This window comes from Danio rerio, chromosome 2 (genome assembly GCF_052040795.2).
Source record: "Danio rerio strain M-AB ecotype USA chromosome 2, GRCz13ab, whole genome shotgun sequence".
In the NCBI taxonomy this organism is placed as follows: Eukaryota; Metazoa; Chordata; class Actinopteri; order Cypriniformes; family Danionidae; genus Danio; species Danio rerio.
The window spans coordinates 25,668,568-25,695,473 of record NC_141022.1 but is presented as its reverse complement, the minus strand read 5'-3'; the positions used below and the strand labels follow the sequence as shown (position 1 = coordinate 25,695,473).

General features: G+C 35.2%; 3 protein-coding genes and 1 long non-coding RNA gene across 5 annotated transcripts in view; 3 read left to right on the top strand and 1 right to left on the bottom strand.

Annotated features, from left to right (window-relative positions):
- Window positions 1-26,906, bottom strand: part of tox (thymocyte selection-associated high mobility group box) — a 606,421-nt gene that overhangs the window by 155,120 nt on the left and 424,395 nt on the right. The window lies entirely within an intron of this gene.
- LOC148679736 (uncharacterized) overlaps window positions 1-26,906 on the top strand; it is an 807,653-nt gene that overhangs the window by 560,740 nt on the left and 220,007 nt on the right. The window lies entirely within an intron of this gene.
- The window catches only part of znf644a (zinc finger protein 644a), a 398,550-nt gene that overhangs the window by 207,144 nt on the left and 164,500 nt on the right, over window positions 1-26,906 (top strand). The gene's annotated exons all lie outside the window — the stretch shown is intronic.
- Window positions 17,813-21,037, top strand: pimr65 (Pim proto-oncogene, serine/threonine kinase, related 65). Its single transcript, XM_087240759.1, has 7 exons — window positions 17,813-18,696; window positions 18,900-19,112; window positions 19,509-19,654; window positions 19,820-20,198; window positions 20,383-20,559; window positions 20,733-20,821; window positions 20,947-21,037. Exons 1-7 carry the CDS (start codon window positions 18,372-18,374, stop codon window positions 20,956-20,958), a joined length of 1,341 nt encoding a protein of 446 aa, XP_087096885.1. The 5' UTR covers window positions 17,813-18,371; the 3' UTR covers window positions 20,959-21,037.

The following is a 26,906-nucleotide window of genomic DNA, read 5'->3' as shown; positions in this document are numbered from 1 at the left end:
ACCCACCAAACACTAGACGTTGTGCGGACGTGCAGATCACGTATATTTTGCGTCGGTCCGTCCGTGACCATATCTGCACGTCAGTTCGACGTGCAAATCTGGTTGACATATTGACGTCGGACTATGACCACTTTTGGACGTGAATTTAACGTTCAAATCTGACCTATTTTGGACGTATAGCACAAGGTCTAGCGCAGAATACATTTTGTTGAGGAAAAAAAAAATCTAATATATATATATATATATATATATATATATATATATATATATATATATATATATATATATATATATATATATATATATACATTTCTATTTGTTTTGAGTGTTTATTAAATATTCATTTTTGGCTGAACTGTCCATTTAATGCATGTTTCTGGTCTTATTGTGAATTGGACTGTTGTTCGTTAAATAAATATGTTTCAATTTAATGTGCACTGTCTGTTTATTTGTCCTATGGGTGTTTGTCATTTAAAAGAATCACAAACATACATACCCAGCAAACAATCGAGTTGGCGGACCGTCTGCATTTTTTGGTCGGCACAAATTCAGCGGCTTGATATGGGCGGACCGCCGTCGGCTTACCAGCGGCAAGCCGCCCATTCTAAAAGTTATGTCGGCCCACCGGCGTTTTTTTGGGTGGCATGCCACCAGCGGATTACCGTGGGTGGACCGCCGTCTGGACACCAGTGGCTAACCGATGGCCCACCCGGTGATGTTTTTAATGTTGTTGGCTGTTCTGTACCTGATATAAGTACTTTTGTTTAACACTTTTTACATTTTAAACGAATGAGGCACTAAATAAAAATATAGTTATTAATAAAAGCAAAGTTTAGTAAATAAAACTACAAGAGGTTTTAAATATAACAGGTTATTATTAAAACAAAACAAAATTAAGTTTAAAAATCAAGATTTAATATTAAATGTCATTATTTAATATGTTTATGAATTGTTTAAATGTTTATGTAAATGCTGCGTGACTTTAAAGTGTCCATTACCGAGCCCCATTCAAGCACTGCAGCAGAGAGCGTTGTCATGGAAACGGAGCAACGACACGACACCTGACCGTCAACAGCACTTCTCTCATGCGGCAGTTTTCACTAATTTCAGGTAAGTTTAGTCGCTAAAATCACGCAAATGTTACATATAACTGTTTCTGACACTTTTCTTACTGGTAATTGACATATTTCTGTTGAACATGTTTTTTATAGAGACTGTTGTGTCTTTGGAAAAAGTCCGTTAGAGTTTTAGCAGAGGTAACGTTAGCATTAGGCTAGCTATTGTTTATAAAAGTGTTGGCTTTTAATTACATTGTATGTGTAGATGAGAGGTTTGACAATGTTTTATTGGAGGTAGTCTACTTTATTAAGCCTAAAATAAGCACTGTACTGTCGACAAGAGCGAATTAAAATGTTAAAGTTAGTACATATGTGTTACTTTGATATTTCACAGTAATGTAAACTAATATTAATTTTAAAAAGTGCTCTGTGGTTTCAGGATTGACAAAATTACCCCTACAATAGAAGATAAGAGCCAAGATGAAGGGAGCTAATCACAGAGCTGGAGGAAACACAGGTAAGACTATAATTAACTGTTAAATAGATTCATGTGCATTTTTATAAGAAATCCCTACATTATCATGCATCTGATACATGTCTTGATTGCAGTTATTTTAGTTTTGACATCCAAACATAAGTGAGTGGTTTTAAACAATTTTTTACATTGCTTTTATCAAAGCTGAATTTACAGCGTCAGTGCTCCAGTCCAAAATGTAATATTGTATTCATAATTTGCTGCTGATCAAGCAAGATTTCTTATTTTTATCATGTTTTGTTATTTCAGGATTCATTGTTGAATAGAAAGTTTAAATTGAAAAGTATTTGAATCAGAAATCTTAACTCTCTTCTGATCTGTTTTATGCACCCTTGTTTAATACAAGTATCCATTTCTTAAAATGTGTTAGTAATATATATATTTTTTATTACTTCTTTTTTAGATTTTGGATCGTCCTCTACTCACTCTACCACTTTGTTTTTCCTTGCCAGACTTCATTCAAGGTAAGTAATATTATAGTGTCACTTAAAAGTGTTCCCAATGATTACTTTTATTAATGTTAATATTAATATCAACTGCATCAAACAAATTAGCCTATTAGAATGATTTCTGAAGGATCATCTGACACTAAAGTAATGATGCTAACAAATCAGCTTTGACCTCACATTAATAAAATATATGGTCACATTTATTTTGATGGTCTGTTTGTTGAATTTAAGCTTCTACATGCCATCTAATTCTCATTAGATTATAAGTAGACTGTTTGGGTTGCGGTTAGGGTTGGTGTAAGTTGACATGTACTTGGTAAATTAAGGGTTAGGGTTAGGGTCAGTTAATGTCTGTTGAAGGAGCAGAATCAACAGATATTAAGCAGACAGTCTATTAATACTCAAATAGACCATTTACAATGTATTGAAATTAAAAATCATTATTTTAAACTGTAAAAATATTTCAGTGTTACTTTTAAACTGTAAATTAATGTTATCGATCAAATCAATGCAGTCTTGATGTCCAATAAAAAGACAATAAAAAATACAAACATTAATGTCCATAATGACCTACTGATGATGGACAAAAATAATGACTGATGATTCTGTTATTTCAGGATAAGAAAGAAGCCTGCTACAAGAGAGACAGCGGAAGGGAGCCTCAAAGACATTTTTATTAGGATCTGCTAATCATGAGGGGGCAGACAAAAGAACCTGCATTTTCCTTCAGCTTAATATCAGGGGTCGCCACAGCGTAAGGAACTGGATATTACTTTGGCATATGTTTTACATAGCCTTCCAGCTGCAACCCAGCACTGTGAAACACCCATACACTCTCGTATTCACAGACACTTCTACACTATGTTCAAATTCACCTATAGCACAAGTGTTTGGACTGTGGTGGAAACCCACACCAAAACAGGGAGAACATGCAAACTCCACACAGAAATGCCAGCAGACCCAGCCGGGACTCATACCAGCAACCTTTTTGCTGTGAGGTGACAGTCTGAGCCACTGTGCTGCCCCAGTGTAGTTATTAATAACCTCCAGATGTTTTACAGTTTGATTTTGTAATAATAATGCACGTTTAGATTTATTGTAATATGTTAATATTTATTCGCAATGTAATTTATTCTTATGTTATTTATAATAACGTTAAATGTCATAAGAATGTTATAATTTAATATAATATTATAATAAATAATTATAATAATGTTAAAATATAAACAATACAATTTTTTTTAATAGTTTATTTTTATAATGAGAAGTCTCAAAGTTTGTCTTTATTATAGAAAACTCATTGTTGAATGGCTACCACTTTACAATAAGGTTGTATGTATTCGTTAATGTATTTACTAACATAATAAACAATACATTTATTACAGTATTTATTCATCTTTGCTAATGTTGGTAAATGGTAAAAAGTTGTTAATTGTTTATTCATGTTAACTCGCAATGTATTAACTAATGTTAACAAGCATGACTGATTTTATTAATGCATTAGTAAATGCTGTACATAAATTATGCTGTACAGGTATTGTTCATATTAGTTCATATTTAAACCATTAACATTACTTATAAAACTACTGTAAAATGTAACTGTTGTATGTATGTTGTTATAATTTATTTGTATGTATTTTATATGTATTTTATATTTATTTTGTTATATTTGTTAACGTATGTGTTTTTGAAACATTTCATTAAGTGTTTAATGTATGTTCGTTATGCAGTATTATAAATAAATGTTATAATGATGAAGTATTTTGTACTTGATTTCATTATTGGACATATTTATATTGAATACAATTGTAAAGGCTAATATAATATTTAAAAATGACATGTGGACTGACCGCGGGCCGCCAGCAGACACTTATTTAAAACCAGCGGTCCGATGGCGGACCACCGTCGGAAAAGCGGCGGGAGCCGATGGTGGGCCGCTGGAATAACGTTGAGCAAATTGACGGTGGACCGCGGGCGGCGCCCGCCAGAGGACCGCCAGTGGCCCGCTGGTCTTATGTTAGCTGGGATAATACAAATAAATAAAAGTAAATAGACAAAAAAGACGTCAAAAATACTGTAAAAGGACGTCAAAAAGACGCCGAAAAGACGTCGAAAAAAGACGTTGAAAAGACGTCAATAAAAGACGTCATAAAAACTTTCATTCTGGCTCTTCAGAGGACGTAATTTCAACGTCTGACAGAGACGTAGAAAAGACGTCTTTTGGACGTAACTTTGCTTGGTGGGCAGTTTCGGGCTTTGGCGCGTTTTGCACTGAGCGTCTCTCTCTCTCTCTCTCTCACGTGGTGTGCGTTTGGGTGAACGGGAGCTGAGCGTCTTTTGGAGAGCGTGGTTTTTCTTACCTTTTTCTTTTCCCCTTTAATTAATTTATTTTCCCCCCCGTTTTCTTTGTAGTTTATGTTTGTTATTATTATTTTTTTTTACCTAAACGTTTAAACAACATTAAACGCCGCAATGGCGGCTGATCCCGAGCAAGGGACGCCCTCACTGTCACTCAGAAACGGTTGCAGGTGTGTACCAGAGCCGGGGGTGACAGTGGAGGAGCTGCTTTTGATCTTTGGAGAAAAGGTAGGCTTTGAGAATACCCAGCAAACATTTGGACGTCCGATTACCGTTGAAAAGACGTCGCTCCGTCACGTTGCGTCCTGGTTGAAAAGTAGTGCCAAAATGAAAATCCAACCGACGTCTTTTACGTCTTCTGGCCGTGAATCGCACGTCTTTTCTACACGGTCCCTGCACGTCGAAATATGTCAAGTTCTGGACGTTTTCTGGTTGTTTTTAAAACGTTATTTCTTTATAATAAGTGTTTTAATAGCCTAATTATACATATAAAATAATCTAACGTATCATTTAAAGCTGTGAAATGCAATCAGGTCCAATTTCATTCCAGTTATACCTAAACGTCTTTATAGCATTGTAATCACGTGTAAACCATAATTAATACATTATTTAAGGATGCAATATTGTTACAATTAAGCAAATTATTTATTGTGCATAGTAACATATGTACATCACTGTTAAACAGACACATCTAATAAGAATAAATAAAACAACACCACAGAAATATGGACAACACAAGTGAAATGTTATTTTAGAGTCTTTATTTCTAATATTCTTCAGCTCTTCCTGGAACCTGCTTGCTGTGTTCCTCCATTGCTGCATCTTTTTCTGTGTCTGTAGCATCTGGACTCACTTTACGGCATCTGAGGGAGGAGATTATGATTTTGTATGATCCTTAAACTAAAAACTTACAATATATCAAGAATTACTGTCATGTTTTGTGAATGAACAGCAATGTGCAGAGCAGTATCTAAAGTCAATACTTACACATTCCCTACTACTCATCATTTTACAACTCCCCATATCCACACATCCACAGTTTTGTGACAAGCAAAGACTGTCATTCATGGCTTACACTGAAATTATAATTTAATATTTTCAGTCTGCTTGACAGTCTGAGTCTGTACAAACATTTTAAAACATCTGAACATTAGGCATGTCTATAAGGAGATGTACAATGATGAATAACAGATGAAATCTACAGTTTTAATAATATAAAATGCTGGGTTAATTGTTGGGGTAGTAAAATATATTTTCCTGAAATATTGTGCAGAAATAAACACAAACAATGCAAGATAAATACGTACCTGTTCATGATATTTTTACTCGGGCTCGGACAGAACATCCACCAACACTGGACAGTTGCTGAACCTAAATGTGACACCAAATTCACAGTCAGTGCTATCCAGACAGACAGAGACACACATTCTGCCACATTTCAAACTTACACAAATCCAGTTCTTCTCTTTAGCTTTGATGAACACTTCACAGGATTTCGCTCTCAGAATCCAGTCTCTTAACAGAACATGTAGACCTGCTGGAGTTCACAATGACAATTACTGTAACAGAGCAATAGCTAATATCAGGCTTATGATGACGTGAACCTAACTAGTTGCAATTATTTACTAAAGTGTTTATCAGAATATGCAGTAATAAGATCACAATACTCACCATAGGTATACAAACTACTTTGTGTATTGATATATTCTATACACATTTAAAAATCTAATCTCAAATGCATTATAAAATACAGCTGGTAACATTTTACAATGAGGCCTAATTAGTAAATTTGAGTTATTCTGTTAAAATCAACATTGAGAAACACATTTATTGCAGTTACTATATTGTTAGTTAGAAAACAAGTACATTTTATTAGTTATTAACTTATAATGTACAATAAGACTATAAATAGAGAAATTTTAAGTGATAGCTCATGCATGTCACAGGCCAGATTAACATATAAAAATATGAATGTGAGAAAATAAAGAGCAAGCTAAGTATTCCAGCACATGGTAAAATAGTGTTTGAGCATTGTTTGACACTACAGGCTCTAGGTTTGCTAACACGAACTCAGAAATTCTGAAGTACACTTTTAAGCATTCAACAAGTTTCTCACCTACTCTGGAGTGTCCTCAGGGAGTGGGATGGCAGAGGATCATTTGCACTGGAGACAATTCTACATAGACAAACAAAACTACAGTGAGAAAGGTAATAATTCAATTATTTAATGAACAGAAAATAAATAAATGCAAAGCCTTATATTATTCTTACAATCGGCCTGGAGAAAAAGTCTTGAATTCTGGCTGACAGATGACTGATTGTTATTGACCCTGCAAGACAAATTTGAACCTTAAAGCAGTTTAATTAATTACAGTACAAAAACTATTTTACAGGAGCAGTTAAAAGAAAAGTGGTTAGATTTTACCTGTTAAATCTCCATATGAGCTAATAACACCTACATGCATATATTTACCATTTTATGTTAGTGTAAAATATTAAGTAAATAACTTTTTTATATACATGCTCATAAGTTTTGCTCTTATTGTTAATGACAACCTATTAATGTAGGCTAAATTGAATCATTAATACTGGTATGGTAATAAATGCTGGAGACATCTCAACAATAGAAGGATACTGTAAAGCTTTTTGTTAGGTTTTCTAACAAATTCGTGCATTATCATCATTATTAAAATGTTTTATTCCACTCCAAACTCACCTGAAATGGTCATTTTCAGCTCTGACTGAACACACAGCAGGTGGATGATGGGCAGAGATGCTGGAAAACATGTTGACCTGCTGTCTTTGAGGACCAGTGTAGGGAACCCCTGATAAACTGCACCAGATTGCTGTAATAACATGACATATTGCTCAAACGAGACTTACTTTTAGCATAACGGCTAATTTTAGCCTAATCAAAGCAACTCCACATCGCTACTGACAATGTGCATCATTTATTTCAGTTCCTTCGTGTAAAACTCAATAATGTTATTAAATGAATACCAACTGTACTTACACGGTAGAAGATTTGTGATAATTGTCCAACTTTTCGCCGCGTCCTCATGTTCTCGTGGTGCTGAACAAAACCGGAAGAAAATGAGATTTGAAAACAGCGCCCTATAATCTGAGAGGGTGCTCGCTGCAGAGCCATTTGAGGAGAGGTGAGCTCCAGCGAGGGGGAGCATGAGCTGTCGCTCCTCCTCCTGTAAGCTGTTTTAATGCGTACACCAACCCCACCCCTAACCCTACCCCCAGTGACATCACTCGTAGAAGAAATGCAAAAAAGGTGGAGCTCAAGCTTAAGCTCCCCCTCTCTGGAGCTCACCTCTCCTCAAATTACTCTGCAGCGAGCACCACTTGTATAATCTCGCGGCCGCGAGATTATGTTAGTCATATCGCGAGATTTGTTAGCGTTCGGTGCAAAAAATAAATTAAATTGCATTATGGTTTTAGAAACAGTGACTTTACTATCCTTTCACCGCACAGGACACTTTATGAATGTAATTGGTCAGTTGACAAGATGTAAATAAAAATGATTTCTGTATTTCATAAATCTGTTTTTAATGAGTTTAGATGCCAGAAATCTGTCCACGAACCCACTTGGGACACACATATATTAAGTGTATACACAGATGTAAGTGCAATACTTTTTAATATCTCATAATTTCAGCAAGGGTATATGATGGACTATAAATGCACGTGTAAAGGACGTAATTTGTGGACTCAATCAGGACATGGTATATATTAAACTACATGTACATTAAATCGTAAATACACGCAACCCCAAATATAAATAGACATGTTCAAATGTATACAAGCATATATTAATGCATTTTAGGACATGTTGTGCATTTGTGCCGTGCGTTCGCGGCGAATTTTGGCTGTGGAAAGCACGTCGCTTTCAGACCATCAGTACACAATTGATGCCGTCGCGGAGCGACATCTTTTGGCCGGGGAGAGCACGTCGTCGTCCGACCAATGTTTGCTGGGTATTCTCTCGGCCTCCCGCATGAACAAAGCTGTTGTTGTATTCCTTAAATCGGAATCTTTAGTTAATCAACTGATTGTGAGTGGAATATGGGTGAAAGAAACGTTTGTAAGGGTAAACCCGCTGTCCACTCCTGCAACAAAAATCACGATCTCGAATGTTCCGCCTTTTATTTCAGATGAAATGATTACGAAAGAGTTGCATAGGTTTGGGATAATTGCAGGCCCCGTTAGACCAATCCCCCTTGGGTGTAAGAATGTCGCTTTAAAACATGTTCTCTCGTTTAGACGTCAAGTTTACATGTTTTTGAATTCACCGGACCGTACATTAGACGCGTCTTTTCGCGTAAATCATGGGGAAAATTCCAAAAAAAGTGCGGATTTTTTGGGCACAAACGTTTTTTTTGCCCAAATAAGGATGGAAAACAAACAACTGATACAAATACCGGGACAAATGACATGGAAATACAAACAGGAGATAAACAGACACATGGAGGTGGCGAGCAAAGGGAAGAAGAACAGCAAGAGGTGAGTGAACTTCAGTTATAGTTTCCAGCGTAGAACAACCTGGTTGTAGCAACCCTGCAGAGTCTGTTGATGTTAGTGAGGCTGCTGAGAATAATGATACAACTAATTGCATGGCAGAAGAATGTGAAATCTCACAAGCTGAAAGTGTAGGGGACAGTATGATTGATGAGTTGGATGGTTTGTCACAGTGTATGGATGATAGTATAAGAGATGAGGAACAATGGTCAGATGCTGCAGCGGAAAATGATAATGGCTTGTATACTGTTGAACAAATTAATTCCTTCCTAGACAAAACTAAAGGAAAAGTGGGTGTTGAAGTTAGTGATTATTTCCCTGATACAGAAAAATTTATTTCTTCTGTTATGCGGGCCAGAAAAGTGAGCAGCCTGGAAGTGCTGTCACAACAGAAACGGTTTCGATTAAGAAAACATATCACTAATATAAGAAGTGGAAAGAAGCCAGGGAAAGTGAGGGGGAAAACTAAATACTAAATGAAGGTGTTTCTTTCTCTTTGCTATCTGTTCTTTCCTCTCTTTTTCCCTTATGCATGGAAGTCTTGAGAGTGGGATCAGTTAATGTAAATGGAATGAGAGATGGGGAAAAAAAGGGTCACCTTGCAGAAATAATTAAGTTGATAGAGTTGAGTGTGGTGATGCTACAAGAAACTCATAGTTGTATAGATAATGAGGTTGATTGGGGATTATGGTGGAAAGGGGAAAAAATCCTTAGTCATTGATCTAACCTAAGTGCTGGAGTGGCTGTACTTTTTCCCCCACATTAAAAGTAAAAGTCCTGTAAAAAAAGGAAGAAATTCCTGGCAGGTTATTGGTTATAAGAGCTGAAATAATGGGTTTCTTCATCTTTTTTGTAAATGTTTATGCCCCTAATGGAGAAGCAGACAGGATACAGTTCTTCACTAAATTAGAGCACATATTTAAACAACAACACGAGGGTGACATTGCGATATTAGGGGGAGATTGGAATTGCACATTAAATTTTATTCAGGACAGAAATGGAGAAGAACCTCATTTACAACCAGCTGCGTTTTTAGAAAATATAATAAAATTTTTTTGCTTTTCTGATGTTTGGAGAGAACATAACCCATTAGAGAAACAATATTCTTGGATAAAAATTTGTAATGGAAAAGTGTCTGGAGCTCGATTAGATAGATTTTATATTTCACATACTGGAAGAAACAAGGTTACTAATGCATCAATTATCCCTATATGTTTTTCAGATCATAAACTAATAACAGTTGACTGTATGCTGGTAGAGAGAAAACATAAGAGTTATTACTGGCATTTTAATGTCAAACTTCTTGAAGATAAAATTTTTTGCCAGAATTTTAAAGTTTTTTGGGAGACCTGGAAAATGGAAAAATCTTGTTTCGGAAACAATATTGAATGGTGGGAAGTGGGGAAAGCTCATATCCGTAGTTTTTGTCAGCAATATACATCTCATTCCTTGTTGGTTTTTAAGAAAACTTTGGAGTGGTTAGAAAATGAAATCATTGACATTGAAAAGAGCATGAATGAAAATGATACCCTGACTCTTCAAGATTGATGGACTGAGAAAAAGAAGAAGTTGAGTTCATTTTTAAATGAAAAGGTTAAAGGAGCCCTGATAAGGAGTCGTTTTTTGAAAATAAAAGATATGGATGGACCTTCTTCTTTTTTTTTTTTTTAGTTTAGAACGAAAAACGGGACAAGAAAAACTGATGCATTTTTTAAAAGATAATAATGGACCCAACACTTCAGACCCAATAACAATGCGCAGACTTGCTGTAAATTTTTATTCTGATTTATATGCCTCTGAACCTTCTAATGAGGAATGCAGAAGACTTCTTTTGGAGGATCTCCCAGTTTTAACTCCAGAACTTAAACTTTTGCTTGAGGCTGATATTACTTTTGAGGAAGTCACTGCTGCAGTTATGGGGCTTTCCACAGGACGAACACCAGGGTTGGATGGACTGCCTGCTGAATTTTATAAGGCATTCTGGGCTGAATTAGGAAAAGATGTATTTGAAGTACTACAAGAATGTGTTTGCGAAGGTGTTCTACCTTTGAGTTGTCAGAGAGCTGTTTTAACATTACTCCCAAAAAAAGGTGACTTAACTCTTTTAAAAAATTGGAGACCTGTTGCAATCTTAAGTTCGGATTACAAAATCTTTTCAAAATGTTTGTCAAATAGATTAAATCTGGCACTAAATACAATTATACATAAAGATCAGTCATATTGTATTATGAAAAGATCTATTACAGATAATCTGCATTTGATTCGGGATGCTTATGATGTTGTTTCATACAATGAGTTAGATCTGGGTTTTTTGTCAATAGACCAAGAAAAGGCCTTTGACAGAGTTGACCACACTTTCCTTTTTGACACCTTAAGAGCTTTTGGATTTGGTGATGGTTTTATTTAAAAAATACAACTGTTGTATAAAGGAGCAACATGCATGATTAAAGTTGCTGGAGGTTTAAGTGTTCCTGTAAAGGTGCAAAGAGGAATAAGACAGGGGTGTCCTCTCTCTGGCCAGCTCTACAGCCTGGTCATTGAGCCATTGCTCTGCAAACTAAGAGAAAAACTGACAGGACTGGAGATTAAAACGTTAGATTTTAAATCTACTGTTAAACTTTCTGCATATGCAGATGATGTCACAGTTTTAATCAGAAATAATGAGGATGTTCGGGTTTTAAAGGAAGTTTTGGAGTGCTATAGTAAAGCATCGTCAGCCAATGTTAATTGATGCCTTATGGTGTGGGCGAGATTTTAATAGTCCTATGCTACCTTGTGGTTTAAAGTGGGGAAAAGAAGGTTTTAAATATTTAGGAGTATTTTTAGGAACTGATGAATATAAGAAAAAGAATTGGGAGGGCTTAAAAGAAAAAGTGTGTGCTCGTTTGTGTCACTGGAAATGGCTAATACCCCAGTTGTCCTACAGAGGGAAAGTGTTGGTCTGCAATAACTTAGTCGCATCTTCATTGTGGCACAAAATGATGATATTGGACCCCCCAGAGGACATGGTGAAGACAATTCAACAGCTTCTGGTGGATTTCTTTTGGACGGGACAACACTGGTTGAAGGCAGCTACCCTGTATTTACCCCTACAGGAAGGAGGACAAGGTTTGGTGGATATAATGTCTAGAGTAAAAGCTTTTCGACTACAGACAACCCAAAGACTTTTGTATGGAGAAAATGTAAGCTGGGCCGGAGTAGCCTGTGCTATCCTGAGAAGAGCAGGACAAATGGGTCTAGACCGCCACTTGTTTTTAATGGATACTAATAAATTAGACCTGTCTGGACTGACACCTTTTTACAGGTCAATGTTGAGGTCATGGACTCTTTTTAGGTTCTCTAGAGAGCACAATGGTGTAAAAAGGCTGTGGTCAAGAGAAGAACCCCTACTTTATAATCCTGCTCTTGATCTGGACATTCTCAATTCACTTGCTCTAAGAAAAGCTTTGAAGACTGCAAATATATTTAAAATTGTACACTTTGTTTCTGAGAATGGCTGGATTACTGCCGAGGATCTAGCATCCAAACTGGGAATGAGATCTGTTCAGGCAACAGGAAAATTGTTGACTCAGATAGTTGAGTCATTACCATCAGATTACATTTTGTCATTAGTAACCAACAATGGAGAGAATACGATTCCTGCATTCCCAGAGCTGGTTATATCAGCCAACACAAGAACTTGGTCAGAAACAGAAAACAGTTTATTATCGTTTAAAACACCAGAACCAAGACTTTTTAGCATTGCTGGAAAGAAATCAATCTATGTGATGTGTGTGAAAACCTCAAACTTGTTTCAACTACAGAGTGTGAGAGAGACCAAATGGAAAGAGACAATTGGACCAAATGCCTCCCCAAAAGGCTGTTGGAGATCTCTGTATAAGCCTCCAATTGAAAAAAGAACTGGAGACTTGCAGTGGAGGATTGTACACTGTATTGTTGCTACAAACTGTTATAGAGCGTGCCTTGATCCTCAGATAGGGGAGGGCTGTCCTTTTTGTGGATAACCAGAAACTGTTTCCATTTATTCCTTAATTGTAAAAGACTACAACCATTATTTTATCAGCTAGAAGAATGGTGCCAAAAACTTGGAGAGGCCTTTACACCTGCAATGTTTATTTATGAACCTAAATACAAAAAAAATCGAAGAGAGCATCATGTTCTATAAAACTTTTTATTGGGGCAAGCAAAGATGGCGATTTGGCTGTCAAGAAAAAGTAAATTAAATGACAAAGGTTCAACTGATGCTTTTTTAATTTTAAAAGGACTAATAAAATCTCGCATTAATGTAGAGTATGGGTTTTACAAAATGGTAAATGATCTGGCAATGTTTAATTACAAATGGGGTGTAAATCAGTGTATCTGTCATGCTGACTCTGAAAATGTTCTAAATATTTATTTGTAAGTATCAGCAAAAAAAGAAAAAAAAATGTTTTTTTTTTTTTTTTTAAGATGTCATGTACATTTTAATTAGCTAAATTGTTTTTAGCTAAAATGTTTTTTTGTAATAAAGAGACCTTAAAAGTCAAAAAGTCTCTCTCTCTCACTCTCTCTCAAACTCACTCTCTCACTCTCACTCACGCGGGCATGCACTGTGGTCTCATGAGGAAATGCTGCTTTTTGATATAGTGTTTTTCTTGCTCCCGAATACAAATAATTTTTCAAGTATTTGTTCGAATCAAGTATTCGTAAAAACAGCTATTCGTGCCTTTCCGAATACCGTATTCGGGTTCGACTCCACCCTTAATCTATACACTGTAAAAAATCATGGTTGCCTTAAATTTTTAAGATGATTCAAATTAATTGCTGTATATTTTTACAGTAAAGATATAAAATACTGTAAATGCATATACAGTGAGCTAGAGCTGTAAATTTAAATACATTATTTTTGCTGTAATTGGTTTACAGTAAGTTACCGTGGATTTTACTGGACATTGTTAACAATGCACTATTAACGATTTTATTTTTGTAAATGACACAGTATTTAACTGTAATATGAACTGTATTTTATTATAGGACAGTTATGCAGTATTTTACTGTATTTTAAAGTTGCATTGTGAAAATTACTGAATATTTTATAGTAAAGATATACAATACCATGAATGCATTAAGAGTGAGAGAGTGCTGTGAAAGTAAATACAGTATTTTTGCTCTAATTGGTTTACTGCAAGCTACTGTAGATTCTACAGGACATTGTTAACAGTGCACTTAACACAGTATTTAACTGTAATATGAACTTTATTTTACTGTAGAGTAGTATTGCAGTATGTTACCGTATTTTTAAAATTGCATTGTGAAAATAACTGTATATATTTACAGTAAAGATACACTATACTGCAAATGCATATACAGTAAGATAAATGGTGCTGTAAATAAATACAGTACTTTTACTGTAATTGACTTACAGTAAGTTACTGGTGAACTGCTGCCAGTAAGTTACTGTAGATTCTGCTGGAAATTGTTAACACTGTGTTTTGACTAATAGTTTAGAAAATCTGGCAAATTTTACTGTCCTCGTTTTCTTTTTCTTTTCTTTTTTGGCATATGTTCTGTCTTGCCCTACCAGAATGATGCCCAAAGTTTAAAAATAGTTTGTAAAGTGGCGCAATTCTAAATCACATGGAAACATCTTAATGGAAAACATATGCTCTTGGTACACAGTGGTGCTTCATTACAGTGTGTGTCCTAATAGATCATTGTGCAAAGAGGCCATTTAAATACACAGTATTTTGACAGCTACTTTTCCTGATTAGTAACTTATATTCTATCAAGCTACAGTATCAGAGTAGCATCCCAAACATTGATGATTTGACAATTTGATTTGACATGTGTTTTGACAAGCCAAAGTTGTTCAGAGGGCTTCAAATCAAGGTAAAATATTTATTTAGAAATTTGGGTAATTAAGAAACACAAACATAATTCATGCGGATAATGACGACAACCATTCAAAAATGTTTTTTTAGTACTTTTTATCAAGGAAGATGCATGAAATTGATCAAAACTGACATTTAGACAAAGTAATCTGTTGCAAATAAATTCAGTTCTTAAGAATTTTATTTACATTAACAAATCTTGAAAAAAGGTTCAGCGGTTTTTACAGGTTTCAAACTGAGGTCCAGGGGGCCACTAAGGACTGCTAGGTGTTCATGTTACTGTAGACTAAAATGCTTAACTTTAACCAATTTATTTATCAAAATTAAGTAATTGAATAATATAACTAATTCTAAAATATGCTTAAAATAATTACACGCTTTTCTAGTTTCCATAAATTAATTTTTATATTCAATACTGTCCTCCTATATATGCAGTATAGGTTTGAAATATACTCACGGTGGTTGCCGGATTGAAACACCATTTACCCACATCACATTAATAGTTATCGTAACTATATGCTACAAAAAAAACATGTAATTATCTTTTTATAGCAATTCAGGAGCCATGTGCACCCACTGACTGGTCAAATCTGCTTCTCTCTCTTTCAAATTCAAAGCAAACTTGAATGCCAAAGCATTTTAGTTATGTATATAAAATACCCTATTTAATATAGAATAATGACATCATCAAATTAACAAAATATACAGCGAATGAGAAATAAACTAAAGAAAAAGGAATAAAAACAGAAAATATCTCTAAACCTTATACAAGATTAAAACGTGTAGATTATTTAAACAAGGCAAATGCAATGCGTCGTTTAGATTCAAGAATGAATTATTGAAGTAAAACGGTAATGCAAAAATGCATACAATTAACGAGCGACAGGTTTAGAAAACAAAAGCTGAATCACGGACATTTTAGGAAATCCGGAAACCCAGCTGTATGAATTTATGTGCCAAAAAAGAGTGTCTCTGTGTCTCTGCAAAGCACGTGAGACTGTCTGTGGGAGTGCTGACTGTTCTTGCGTGCACAGAATGAAATGGCTAAACGAGAGAGGGTTTCCACTAGTTTATCGATCGCAGATGTCTAGTTATATTAGGCGGATTCAAAATAGTGTTAAAGGATGATAATAATAGTAAAAATAAATGTCAGTAAATATACTTGGGAGGCTGTTAATGTAGCTAGTGTAGGAAGCACTGCAATATTAGATCCCACTTTATATTAGGTGGTCTTAACTGCTATGTACTTGCATCAAAAAATAAATAAATAAATCCAATGTTTATACTGTGTTAATAATGTATTGCAGAACACTTCTGGTGCTCTTGAAGTGGGATACAGTTAAGATTAGGGACAGGTTTGTTGCTATAGGTAGTTTGAAGAGAAGGGTAGGGTAAGTTAATTACAGAGGTAATTGTTTGCAGGTATTTAATCATAAGTACAATGTATTTACACAGTAGGCACATTATAACAAATGTTTATTTTGAGTGCAAGTACATATTGGTTAAAGCCACTTAATATTAAGTTGGACCTAATGTTATTTCACAGTATCACTGTGTTTTTCACTCAATAAATGCAGCTTTTGTGAGCGTGAGAGACTTTTACATTTTTTTTATTTGTTTTTGTTTTTCAATAACATTCAACATTTAAAGAAAGTTTTTGATGGTTGTTAATGTATATCATTTGGTACAAAACATTTGTCATAAGGATATTGTGTTAAGCTCTGGTTAATCGTGTTTTTTTGTTGTTGTCTCAGTATGTGAGAGGCTCGGACCCTGTACTAAAGCTGTTGGACGATAACGGGAACATCGCTGAAGAGCTCAGCATCCTCAAGTGGAACACAGACAGCGTTGAAGAATTTCTTAGTGAGAAGTTAGAGTGAATTTAAACGCAGTTTCATAGTCAAAATCCAATTTTCACGTTTTTTTTTATGTCAGTCAAGCCGATTTAAAGGACCACGCTTCATAAAAATCATTCTGCCGTTTGGATCGGGAATATCTGTACTTATTTTGGTTGATTTCTATGCTACGTGTATTTGTATTGTTGATTGTTGCTGAGGGGCTTTTTATACCTCTTGTTGTCTGAGTGAACTGTGTGAAGCTTGTTGAATATGCTGGATTGATGAAGCTTGTGGCGGGGACTCAGAAACACTTGTTTGTGTAGATTTGCACTTTAGTGAAGGCCTGACTGTAAACCACTCTCTGGCATGTCAGGCCTGAAGATCCTGTGTACGTCTCTCAGCGTGTTGTTTTTGGGGAAACGTTCAAGCTTTACCACAGTGTGAGACAATTTCATTAGTGCGCACATACACAAATAAACCTGTTTTTCATATTAATGTGTTTGACTCCTTTTTTTTTTGTACATTTCACCAGCTTGTAGATTATAAGGTAATTATCAGTTAATAGAAATGTAACCGGTAATAATAATGTTTAAAATCTATATAATGTTTAATTTGTTGCAGAGACCCATTTTTTTTCAAACTTTCGAGGTAACATCAGTATATATGTAATATTTAGAAATGCTAAACTTTTTAATACAGTGTAACCTTTCTCAAATAGAGTTCTCACTTCAAATTGACAAGCATTTAAGCAGTAAATTCTGTACAATTTGTCTGCTGACATCTAGCGGTGACCATGCAAAGAAAATCCAAATAATAGTTTTATTTACTTTTTTGCATTGTCACCACTAGATGTCAGCAGACATTTTGAGTTATTCAATAATAACGGGACTAAGCCGAAAAAAAAATTAATAAATGAATTGTTGACCCAGTAGATGAATGTTGGATGTTACATGAATGCAGGACTTTTCAAACTGGGGTCCTGGGGCCACCAAAGGAGTGCTAAGTGGATTTCCTTGAACTAATCAACAATGTAAGATTAATTAATTCATTTAATAAAAAAATGAGATATTAAGGTAGTTTTGTTATAAAATAAACTATTACTAATACAATACTTCGTGATAATAATTAACTATATTATTATTAAAATAATTCAGTTTGATTTATTTTTGTTTATTTTATAGTTGCAAAATGATATCTTATACAAGTAATGCTGAAATATGAGTAAACGCAATTTAAAAAATACAAATGTCTCAAATAAATAGAAAATGTTCAAAAGTAAACTATTTAAATGTGTTTAAAAAAGGAAATTATACATATAGTAACTATAGTAAACTATAACAAAGTAGCTTGAAAGAAAACATATTTAAAAATGTATGAGATCTACATATGGAGAAAGGGGGCTTCTGTGCTTTTTAAATTGTAATTGTATTAAGAGTTATTGGCATGCTAAATCTGCAAATTATCTTATTATAATAGTGACACACTGAGGTTAATAAAAGAAGATAAAATGTATCAAAATATTACAAAATAAACTAAAATGTATTGGATTTATTAAATTTCGACACCAGTTATACATTTCTTTGTTTCTGTGTTTGTGCTTCAGCACTCGTCATAATTGGAATGTGAATTCTAAGAATTTATAACCAGCGAAATTCGAATTGTCTCTTTGTAGCGAGTTAGGAGTTGAATGTTTCAGCAGTGTTTACAGTGTGTACAGCGACTTTTTTGCGTTTATTATGGGACAGCGACACTCTCGTAGAGAGAAAGTGGAGGGAGGAGTTGAGTGCCTGGACGGAGCCCATCGCCGACCAGCACTGACTCCAACCGACCACACGGCGGAGCTCCATCCTCGTGTTGACGAGACGCCTGTAGTGGTTATCGAGGGAGGTAGAAAGGAGAAAGGAGGGAAGATAACAAAAAAGAAGAGGCCAAAAAGGAGGAGTTTCAAGAGTTTGGCCTCTTTTTTCTCTTGTTTATCCCCTTCCAAATCCACCAGAGCTCAGGTGGAGCAGGGTGAGGTGGACCAGGACGCTGGGACCCCATCCAGGAAGAGCACTGAGGGTAAATGACTTGCTCTCTTAATTATAATTTAAACACAATATACAATTACACATCACCATAACATATTATACAAATAAAGATAAATGCCTTGATGAAATTATGTGATAAGTGATTTATTATAGATTTACAGAAGTTTTAGATTTCACAACAAATAAACAAAACAAAAATGAAAGTGAATTGATGTGGTTGATGTTCCTCTCTAGATAAGACTTCTCTGCAGGACATTGTCTGTTCTGTGGAGAACATTGTTCACCAGGAGCCTCCTACCAGTGATCCTAATGTCCTCGCTGCCGTGGAGGTAGTAGTGGATGAGGTCCAAAATGAAGACCAAGACCGTCCAGTCAGTACGTCAGCAGATGAGTGTGAATCTCAACTGCTGAAACAGCTGGACTGTACTACGTTCATAAAGACCAAGGGTGAGTTTACTTAACCTAAATTATGACACACACACACTCTTTTTTGAATATATATATTATGCTGAAGTTTTTTGGTTCTTTTATCATTTTAGATATGGTTTACATTTATTTGCCGTTCACGTAATATTGTGTGATTTTTGAAAAGAGAAATATAGCTCTTATTTCTCAGTTGATCCCAAAGTGTTTACAAATGTAAGAAAAATTATTCTGAGAATTCTGGGAAACAGTATTAAGATGTATATAAAGAAGAATGCTGCTGTATATGACTATATTAATCATGATTAGAAAAAGCACAATATTTTATTAATATATTGCCAAAACTTTACGTTTCGCTGTTGTTTCATATTAATTACATTGTTAATGTCACAAAAAATTGTTACTCTTATATTTTACTAGATGACATTCACAGCAAGTACTCCATTGGCAAAAAGATGGGCCAAGGAGGATGCGGCTCTGTTTATGAAGGGACCCGCTGTGAAGACGGCCTTCAGGTGGCTGTGAAATTCACAATAAAGGTTGAAAACGAGCCGTACATCAACCTTGTAAGTAGACTGCTCTATCTGTGTTGTTTCTGTTCTGTTTGATAATATTGTAATGTAATTGATGGACTACAAATGTTTCAGTAGACGAACATACAGAACTAAATTCTAATTTGACAAACTGCAGCCATCTAACCATGATAAAAAATATATATTCTTTCTTTCTAGCCTGACCATGCCAATCCAGTTCCCCTTGAGGTGGCCCTTACATTGCTGGCCAATCAAGGGCCCAGCTGTAACAACATAATACAGATGCTGGATTGGGAAGACCATCCTGACCGATATATAATGGTCTTAGAGTGGCCCTCACCCTGCATAAACATGCGCCAGTTTTGGCTGAGCCATGACAGAGTCTTCTCTGAGGAGATGGCCCGTCATTTTATGCGCCAAGTGGTTCAGGCTGCTGCTGTTTGCTGTTCTCGGGGAGTCTTCCATCGTGACATCAAAATGCCAAACCTCTTGGTTAACACAGAGACCCTGGAGGTAAAACTTATTGATTTCGGCTGTGGGGACCTCCTGAGAACATCATCCTACAACACCTACAGTGGTATGTATTATCTTTTCAACATGTAACTTAAATTCTAGACATTAACATTGACAGCATTTTCAGATAAGGAGAGTCAAAGATTAAATTATTTCAGTTTGACAAAATCAAATACCATTTCAGAGTAAATTGAGAAAACATGCAGTGCTAAAGCAAACATTTACATGTGACAAACCTTTTCTGTTAGGAACAGTAAGGTACTGCCCTCCGGAGTTTATTGACACAGGAGAGTACCATGGGAAAGAGGCGACGGTATGGTCATTGGGGGTCCTACTATTCAGAATGATCACCAGCCTTTTCCCAGACAGCAGTGACATCTGTTACATGGACATTGAACTCTGGTCCCAGTCGGGCTACTCAGATGGTAAGAGTATTATTACAATACAGAAGTACAATTGCAGTTCCTAATCATGCAGAATAGAGAAAACATTCAATTACCTGATAACATAGGCGTCCTGATAAAATGACAGTTATATCTTAGAGAGCAAGTGCAAAGTTGAAAGTAATAATCTGACATTTCTCTGTCTTTCTGCACAGAATGCTGCCGTTTTATTCGGGGTTGCCTCAAGAGCAATCCTGAGCAGAGGCTGCAGCTGGAGGAGCTGCACTCCCATGACTGGTTCAAGGTACCACATCTATCTAGATGAGCTCAAATCATTTTAAAGATATATTGACATTTGTTTGCTTTTTCCACCTTATTTGTGTCTTTTTGTTGGTTTGATAATTTAAACAATTTCTAAATGTGTTTCAGGTCACCTTGTAGTCATGGAGAAGCTCTGTGTTTGACGGGCTAACATGGGTTGCCCATCCATCCCTTTGTAAATAATTTAACAATAAAATTATTGTGAAAATACACAAATGTGTGTGTGTTTTTTTTCAGAGATATGATATGGAAATATGTGCTGTTCCTTTTGCGTATTCAGTTGTAGTCTTACAAAGTTATATTTATCAATTTGAACATTAATTTTACTATATTTCCCAGAGATGGGTTGCAGCTGGAAGGGCATTCGCTGCGTAAAAACTTGCTGCATAAGTTGGCGGTTCATTGCGCTGTGGCTACTCCAGATTAATAAAGGGACTAAGCCGGCAAGAAAATGAATGAATGAATTTTACTATAAACTAATCAGGGGTGTGTGTTTCCCAAACAATGATGTAACTCGCGACTGAACTATCAGAGTACTATCATGTATAGTTTAGGAAAAGAACAATGTAGTGACGAGTGTTTCCATTACACTCTGTCTAGTTTTTCTGTCGCAGATCCATCATTTGAATCATGTTAGTTATAATGTAAAACGCCCACAATGATGCTCTAAACGGGGTGGAGTAACAACTTCTTTAGAGAAGAACCCTAACATTTCTTCATGGCACACATAGGCACATATAGGGCCTGTGTTTCTTTTACAAATAATATAGAGAACATTACAAATCCTATTCTAAAACATAAAATCTCTCATATTAGCTAACACGTACTCTAATATCATGTATAAATGAAATAAATAAATATATAATGAGGCTATTTATTAAGAATTGAAATTTTATACTTATTATTTATTAGGAAATGAAAAAAATCATACTTTAATGATATTAATAATGATGATGATGATGATTTTTATTACTAAGTGGGATATTGTTTATTTATTTATAACATTTTTAAAAGTCTACTTTTACAATTTGACGCATGCAAACCACTGCAGAAATGTTCTAAACAACAGGCCCATGTCGTACAGATACTTAATAAATAACCTACTATAGATAAAAAACAAAGAATGCGTTAATGCTTTTAGTTTTCACAAGCTTTGGAGACACCGTCATGAGCCACGGCTGTGTTCAAAATGTCAACAAAAAACATAGATCGCTAAAACTGAACTGTAAAAATACATTGAAAGCAAATTACACCTAAGATGAATGACTTTACTGCTTTTTTAATAATTCCAAGTTTAAATGTTAGAGTGTTCTAACCAAATAGGGCATAGGGGGGATAACTGGGAATAAAACACAGCCAGGAACTATGTTTCAAACTGCACCTCTAGAGATGTAGTTGCAAGCATACAAGTTTGCAACGTAGTTTGCCAATGTTCACTGGACCGATGGATTTGGGAAACGGCAAATCAACGAACTATGTTTGTTACTGCGTAACTTGCGACCTTAGTTGGCTAATGATGGTTTTTGAAGAAGCACCCCAGCTAAGTAGCAGGTAAGTACCACTTTAAAGAGATGCTAAGTTTATTATTTAAAGCCCACAGAGGTATTTCAAGATGTTTTAAGGTTTAATACAGTTGATTACAAACTGTAATTTAAACGTTTACTATAAAAATTAAATACATTCATGCATTTTCAGCTTAGTTCCTTTATTAATCTGGGGTCACCACAACGAAATGAGTCGCCAATTTATCCAGCATATGTTTTACACAGCGGAGGCCCTTCTAGCTGCAACCCATCACTGGGAAATATTCAAACACTCATTCATATTCATACATATTATACATACATATTCAGTGTTGTTGTGATTGACATACTTCTGTTGAGCCTTACTGGAATATTTTGAGCAATAGAAATTATCATTAAATGTACTCATAATTGATTTTGCATTGGCATATATGTAATAAAACTTTATTTGAATTATTAATACACTAGTATTAATTAATTTAAATATCTGTTACTGAATTAACAGTAGTCAAATGATGACTTGAGAAATATTGCACCTTTGCAAAGTCCACAAAAAACATTTTATTAACCAATTTTAATTTATTTTCTATTATATATATATATATATATATATATATATATATATATATATATATATATATATATATATATATATATATATATATATATATATATTTTTTTTTTTTACACGTAGACTTTATATGACAAAGTGAAATTAATGTACAGGTATTGACATTGGGCCATAACAAATAGTTAAATTGGTTATATAATGATCATAAGAAAATGGAAAAGGGTGACACTGACCCTCCAGAGCTGCCCCACATCAAAAAATATATATCAGTTCAGCAAATTGGGCGAGACAGTGGCGCAGTAGGTAGTGCTGTCGCCTCAGAGAAAGAAGGTCGCTGGGTCACTGGTTCGAACCTGGCGTTTCTGTGTGGAGTTTGCATGTTCTCCCTGCCTTCGCATGGGTTTCCTCTGGGTGCTCCGGTTTCCCCCACAGTCCAAAAACATGCTGTACAGGTGAATTGGGTAGGCTAAATTGTTAGTAGTGTATGAGTGTGTGTGTGAATGTGGATGGTTCCCAGAGATGGGTTGCATCTGGAAGGGCATCCGCTGCATAAAAACTTGCTGGATAAGTTGGCGGTTCATTCCGTTGTGGCCCGGATTAATAAAGGGACTAAGCCGACAAGAAAATGAATGAATGAATAAAGTTCAGCAAATTCATTGTCCAGTTGATCTAATTCTGAACATGTCTTGAAGAAGTGAAAGTAGAAATCATTTAGATTAAATGGTCTGTGAATTTCCTGTAAATAAATCAGAATATACAATATATCTGCATTTCAGTAAGGTAAACGATTGCGAAAAAAAACAAACAATTTATGACAGCAAAAATAATAATGGTAATAAAAAAGGGAGAAATACAAATGAAACTGAAGTGCTTTGATTTAATAATTGTTTTTTATTTTACTTTATTTCTGGCAAATGATTATATGGCAAAAAATACTTTGATAACAAGAAAGCGTAAGTGTTGATGTCAGTTCTGATTTGTTTAATGCATCCTTGTGTATTACAGGAATGTACTTTGAAAAGGACCCCAGATTTTGAACAGTAGTGTGCATTTCTTATAAATATTTGAAGTAAATTTGTATAGTCTGCGAATGGAGAGCTCTCAATCACTGATTAATGCCGCGTGTTTGGCACATCATGCTGTTCACAGATTTACACAATGTGTTTGGAGTCATTCTGTTTTAATTACTCCTAACAGCGTTAGTCACCAGTTCACAATGAAAAGACAAGCACATTTTGATAGACCGCTCTTGGATGAATTGTTGTGCCATTCATCCATTCCAGAATGCTTTACAGAATCCTGAGTTTCACAGAATCTTTTTTTGCCATTCAAATACCTAAATGTGACATTTTAACAGTTTTTAGCAACTAAATAAGCAATCTGATTGGATATCTTTTTCAAAACTATTTTAACTCACTGGGAGTCTTTACATGGACGTCAGTAATTTAATTCTGAGTAAGACAATGTTATGCATAACGAGTTTCTTTTGGAATATTCCTTAGATGTTTTACACAGATAACTCATACCCCACACAATGCCCTCTGACTTTCCCTCCAGAATAGCAACATAGATTTCGTAACAGAACTACATTCAGTTTTTAATTTTAAATTTTACAAAAGATTTAAATGTATAGTCCATTATTTGTCTTGTAGCTATACTTGAAAACAGATCAAATTTCGACCCCCATCAGATTATTATCCCCTTGTTCTGCTAGGTTTCGGTTTAGGAGTGGGGGAGGGGTTAGGATTAGGGGTTAGATTTAGGATTAGGCAGGTAGTAGCAGCTTCCATCAGGGGGTAATAAATTGGCAGGGGATCAAGAAAGACACAACACCAGCTCTGTCATGGTTGGAAATTCTCAATAGTATCTGAATACAGCCTTGATAATGCAAGCTGAGACTGCATATCTCAATAATGCAATGTCAGACACGGTTAAAGCACTCAATAGAGCTAGTAACGTCACTGTGAGGGGTAGGATTAGGGGTGATATTAGGTGAGTTCATTAAAAAACATTGGATGCAGCTCAGATTTCCCCAAATTCTCCAAACTCTTGTAAAAGACACTTTTTTTTGTTGGCTGTTTAACTGTTAACACACTGTGTGTGTATCCTGCTGCAAAATCCAGTAAATGGGTTCTACACAATGGAAAAAGTGTGTAAGCGTCTATACACTGTAAAAAATCATGGTTGCCTTACATTTTTAAGATGATTCAAATTAATTGCTGTATATTTTTACAGTAAATATATAAAATACTGTAAATGCATATACAGTGAGATAGAGCTGTAAATTTAAGTACATTATTTTTGCTGTAATTGGTTTACAGTTAGTTACCGTGGATTTTACCTGTAACCAGTAAGTTACCTGTAATATGAACTGTAGTTTACTGTAGGACAGTTATGCAGTATGTTACTGTATTTTAAAGTTGCATTGTGAAAATTACTGTATATTTTATAGTAAAGATATACAATACCGTAAATGCATTTCGAGTGAGAGAGTGCTGTGAAAGTAAATACAGTATTTTTACTGTAATTGGTTTACAGCAAGCTACTGTAGATTCTACGGGACATTGTTAATAGTGCACTATTAAAACAGTATTTAACTGTAATATGAACTGTATTTTACTGCAGGGCAGTAATGCAGTATGTTACCGTATTTTAAAAATTGCATTGTGAAAATAACTGTATATATTTACAGTAATGATGCACTATACTGCAAATGCATATACAGTAAGATAAATGGTGCTGTAAATAAATACAGTACTTTTACTGTAATTGATTTACAGTAAGTTACTGTAGATTCCGCAGGAAATTGTTAACACTGTGTTTTGACTAATAATTTAGAAAATCTCGCAAATTTTACTGTCCTTGTTTTCTTGTTTTTTTTTTTTTTTATATGACCTGTCCTGCCCTACCAGAATGATGCCCAAAGTTTAAAAAATAGTTTGTAAAGTGGCACATTTCTATATAACATGGAAACATCATAATGGAAAACATATGCTTTTGGTACTCAGGGGTGCTTCATTACAGTGTGTGTCCTAATAGATCATTGTGCAAAGAGGCCATTTAAACACACAGTATTTTGACAGCTACTTTTCCTGATTAGTAACTTATATTCTATCAAGCTACAGTATCAGAGTAGCATCCCAAACATTGATGATTTGACTTATAGTGGAAACCATTAGAACTTCTGCAAAGGTTTTTTTTTTGTTTTTTTTTGTCAAGGTTGTCCTAATGATGATAATTTCATAACATTGCTGTCATTGTCAGTGAAAGCCACTGAAAGTACAGAAAAATTATGTTATTAAAGCTGATCCAAAAGCACTAAGCCTGTGATGAATTAGTAGTGCATGGGAAAACTGAACTTGTTTTTACTCTCTTCCCCTCTCAGGATGAGTACAAACACACTAGCCCTCCCAAGGTCCAGGGGCAGTAGTTGTGGCAGATCCCTTGCCAAGCACAGGACTGTAGACAATCCTGGCCTCTGATGAATTCCATATGCGCTCTGCCTGCAGTTACTACTTCTCTTGAAACATCATAGCACATTTCTTCCATTACACCTCATTATCTGTCCTCCTTTCATCCAAAACAATAACACATGCAAAAGCCCTCACTTGTAGATGTCGATCTATCTGTAAACATCCACAAAACATTTTGCGGGGGCATTCCTGGAAGTATTTCAATTAACGTAATCTATCTGTAATCATTTTTCTTCCCAGCAATTATTCATAACGCCCTCTGTTGAAATACTCGATTCTTATTGGTCACTTGTGGCAAAACTATGCGTCATTGATGCATGTTAAGAGTAGCACTCATAGATTTGTGTACTTATAAAATTTTCAACAATCCTGAACAATGTGTTGTTGCTCAGTTAAGGTCATTGAGTTTTACAAGATGCCACAACATTGTGGAGACTATAAAAGCCAAAGAATATGATGCACTTTTGAAACTGAGAATGTGTTGGTTTGTGTTTTTATAAC

Coding starts and splice junctions, on each gene's coding strand:
- pimr65 (XM_087240759.1), top strand. CDS start 18,372: ATGGGACAGCGACACTCTCGTAGAGAGAAAGTGGAGGGAGGAGTTGAG. Junction 19,113..19,508: donor TACGTTCATAAAGACCAAGG/GTGAGTTTACTT, acceptor ATATTTTACTAG/ATGACATTCACAGCAAGTAC. Junction 19,655..19,819: donor ACGAGCCGTACATCAACCTT/GTAAGTAGACTG, acceptor CTTTCTTTCTAG/CCTGACCATGCCAATCCAGT.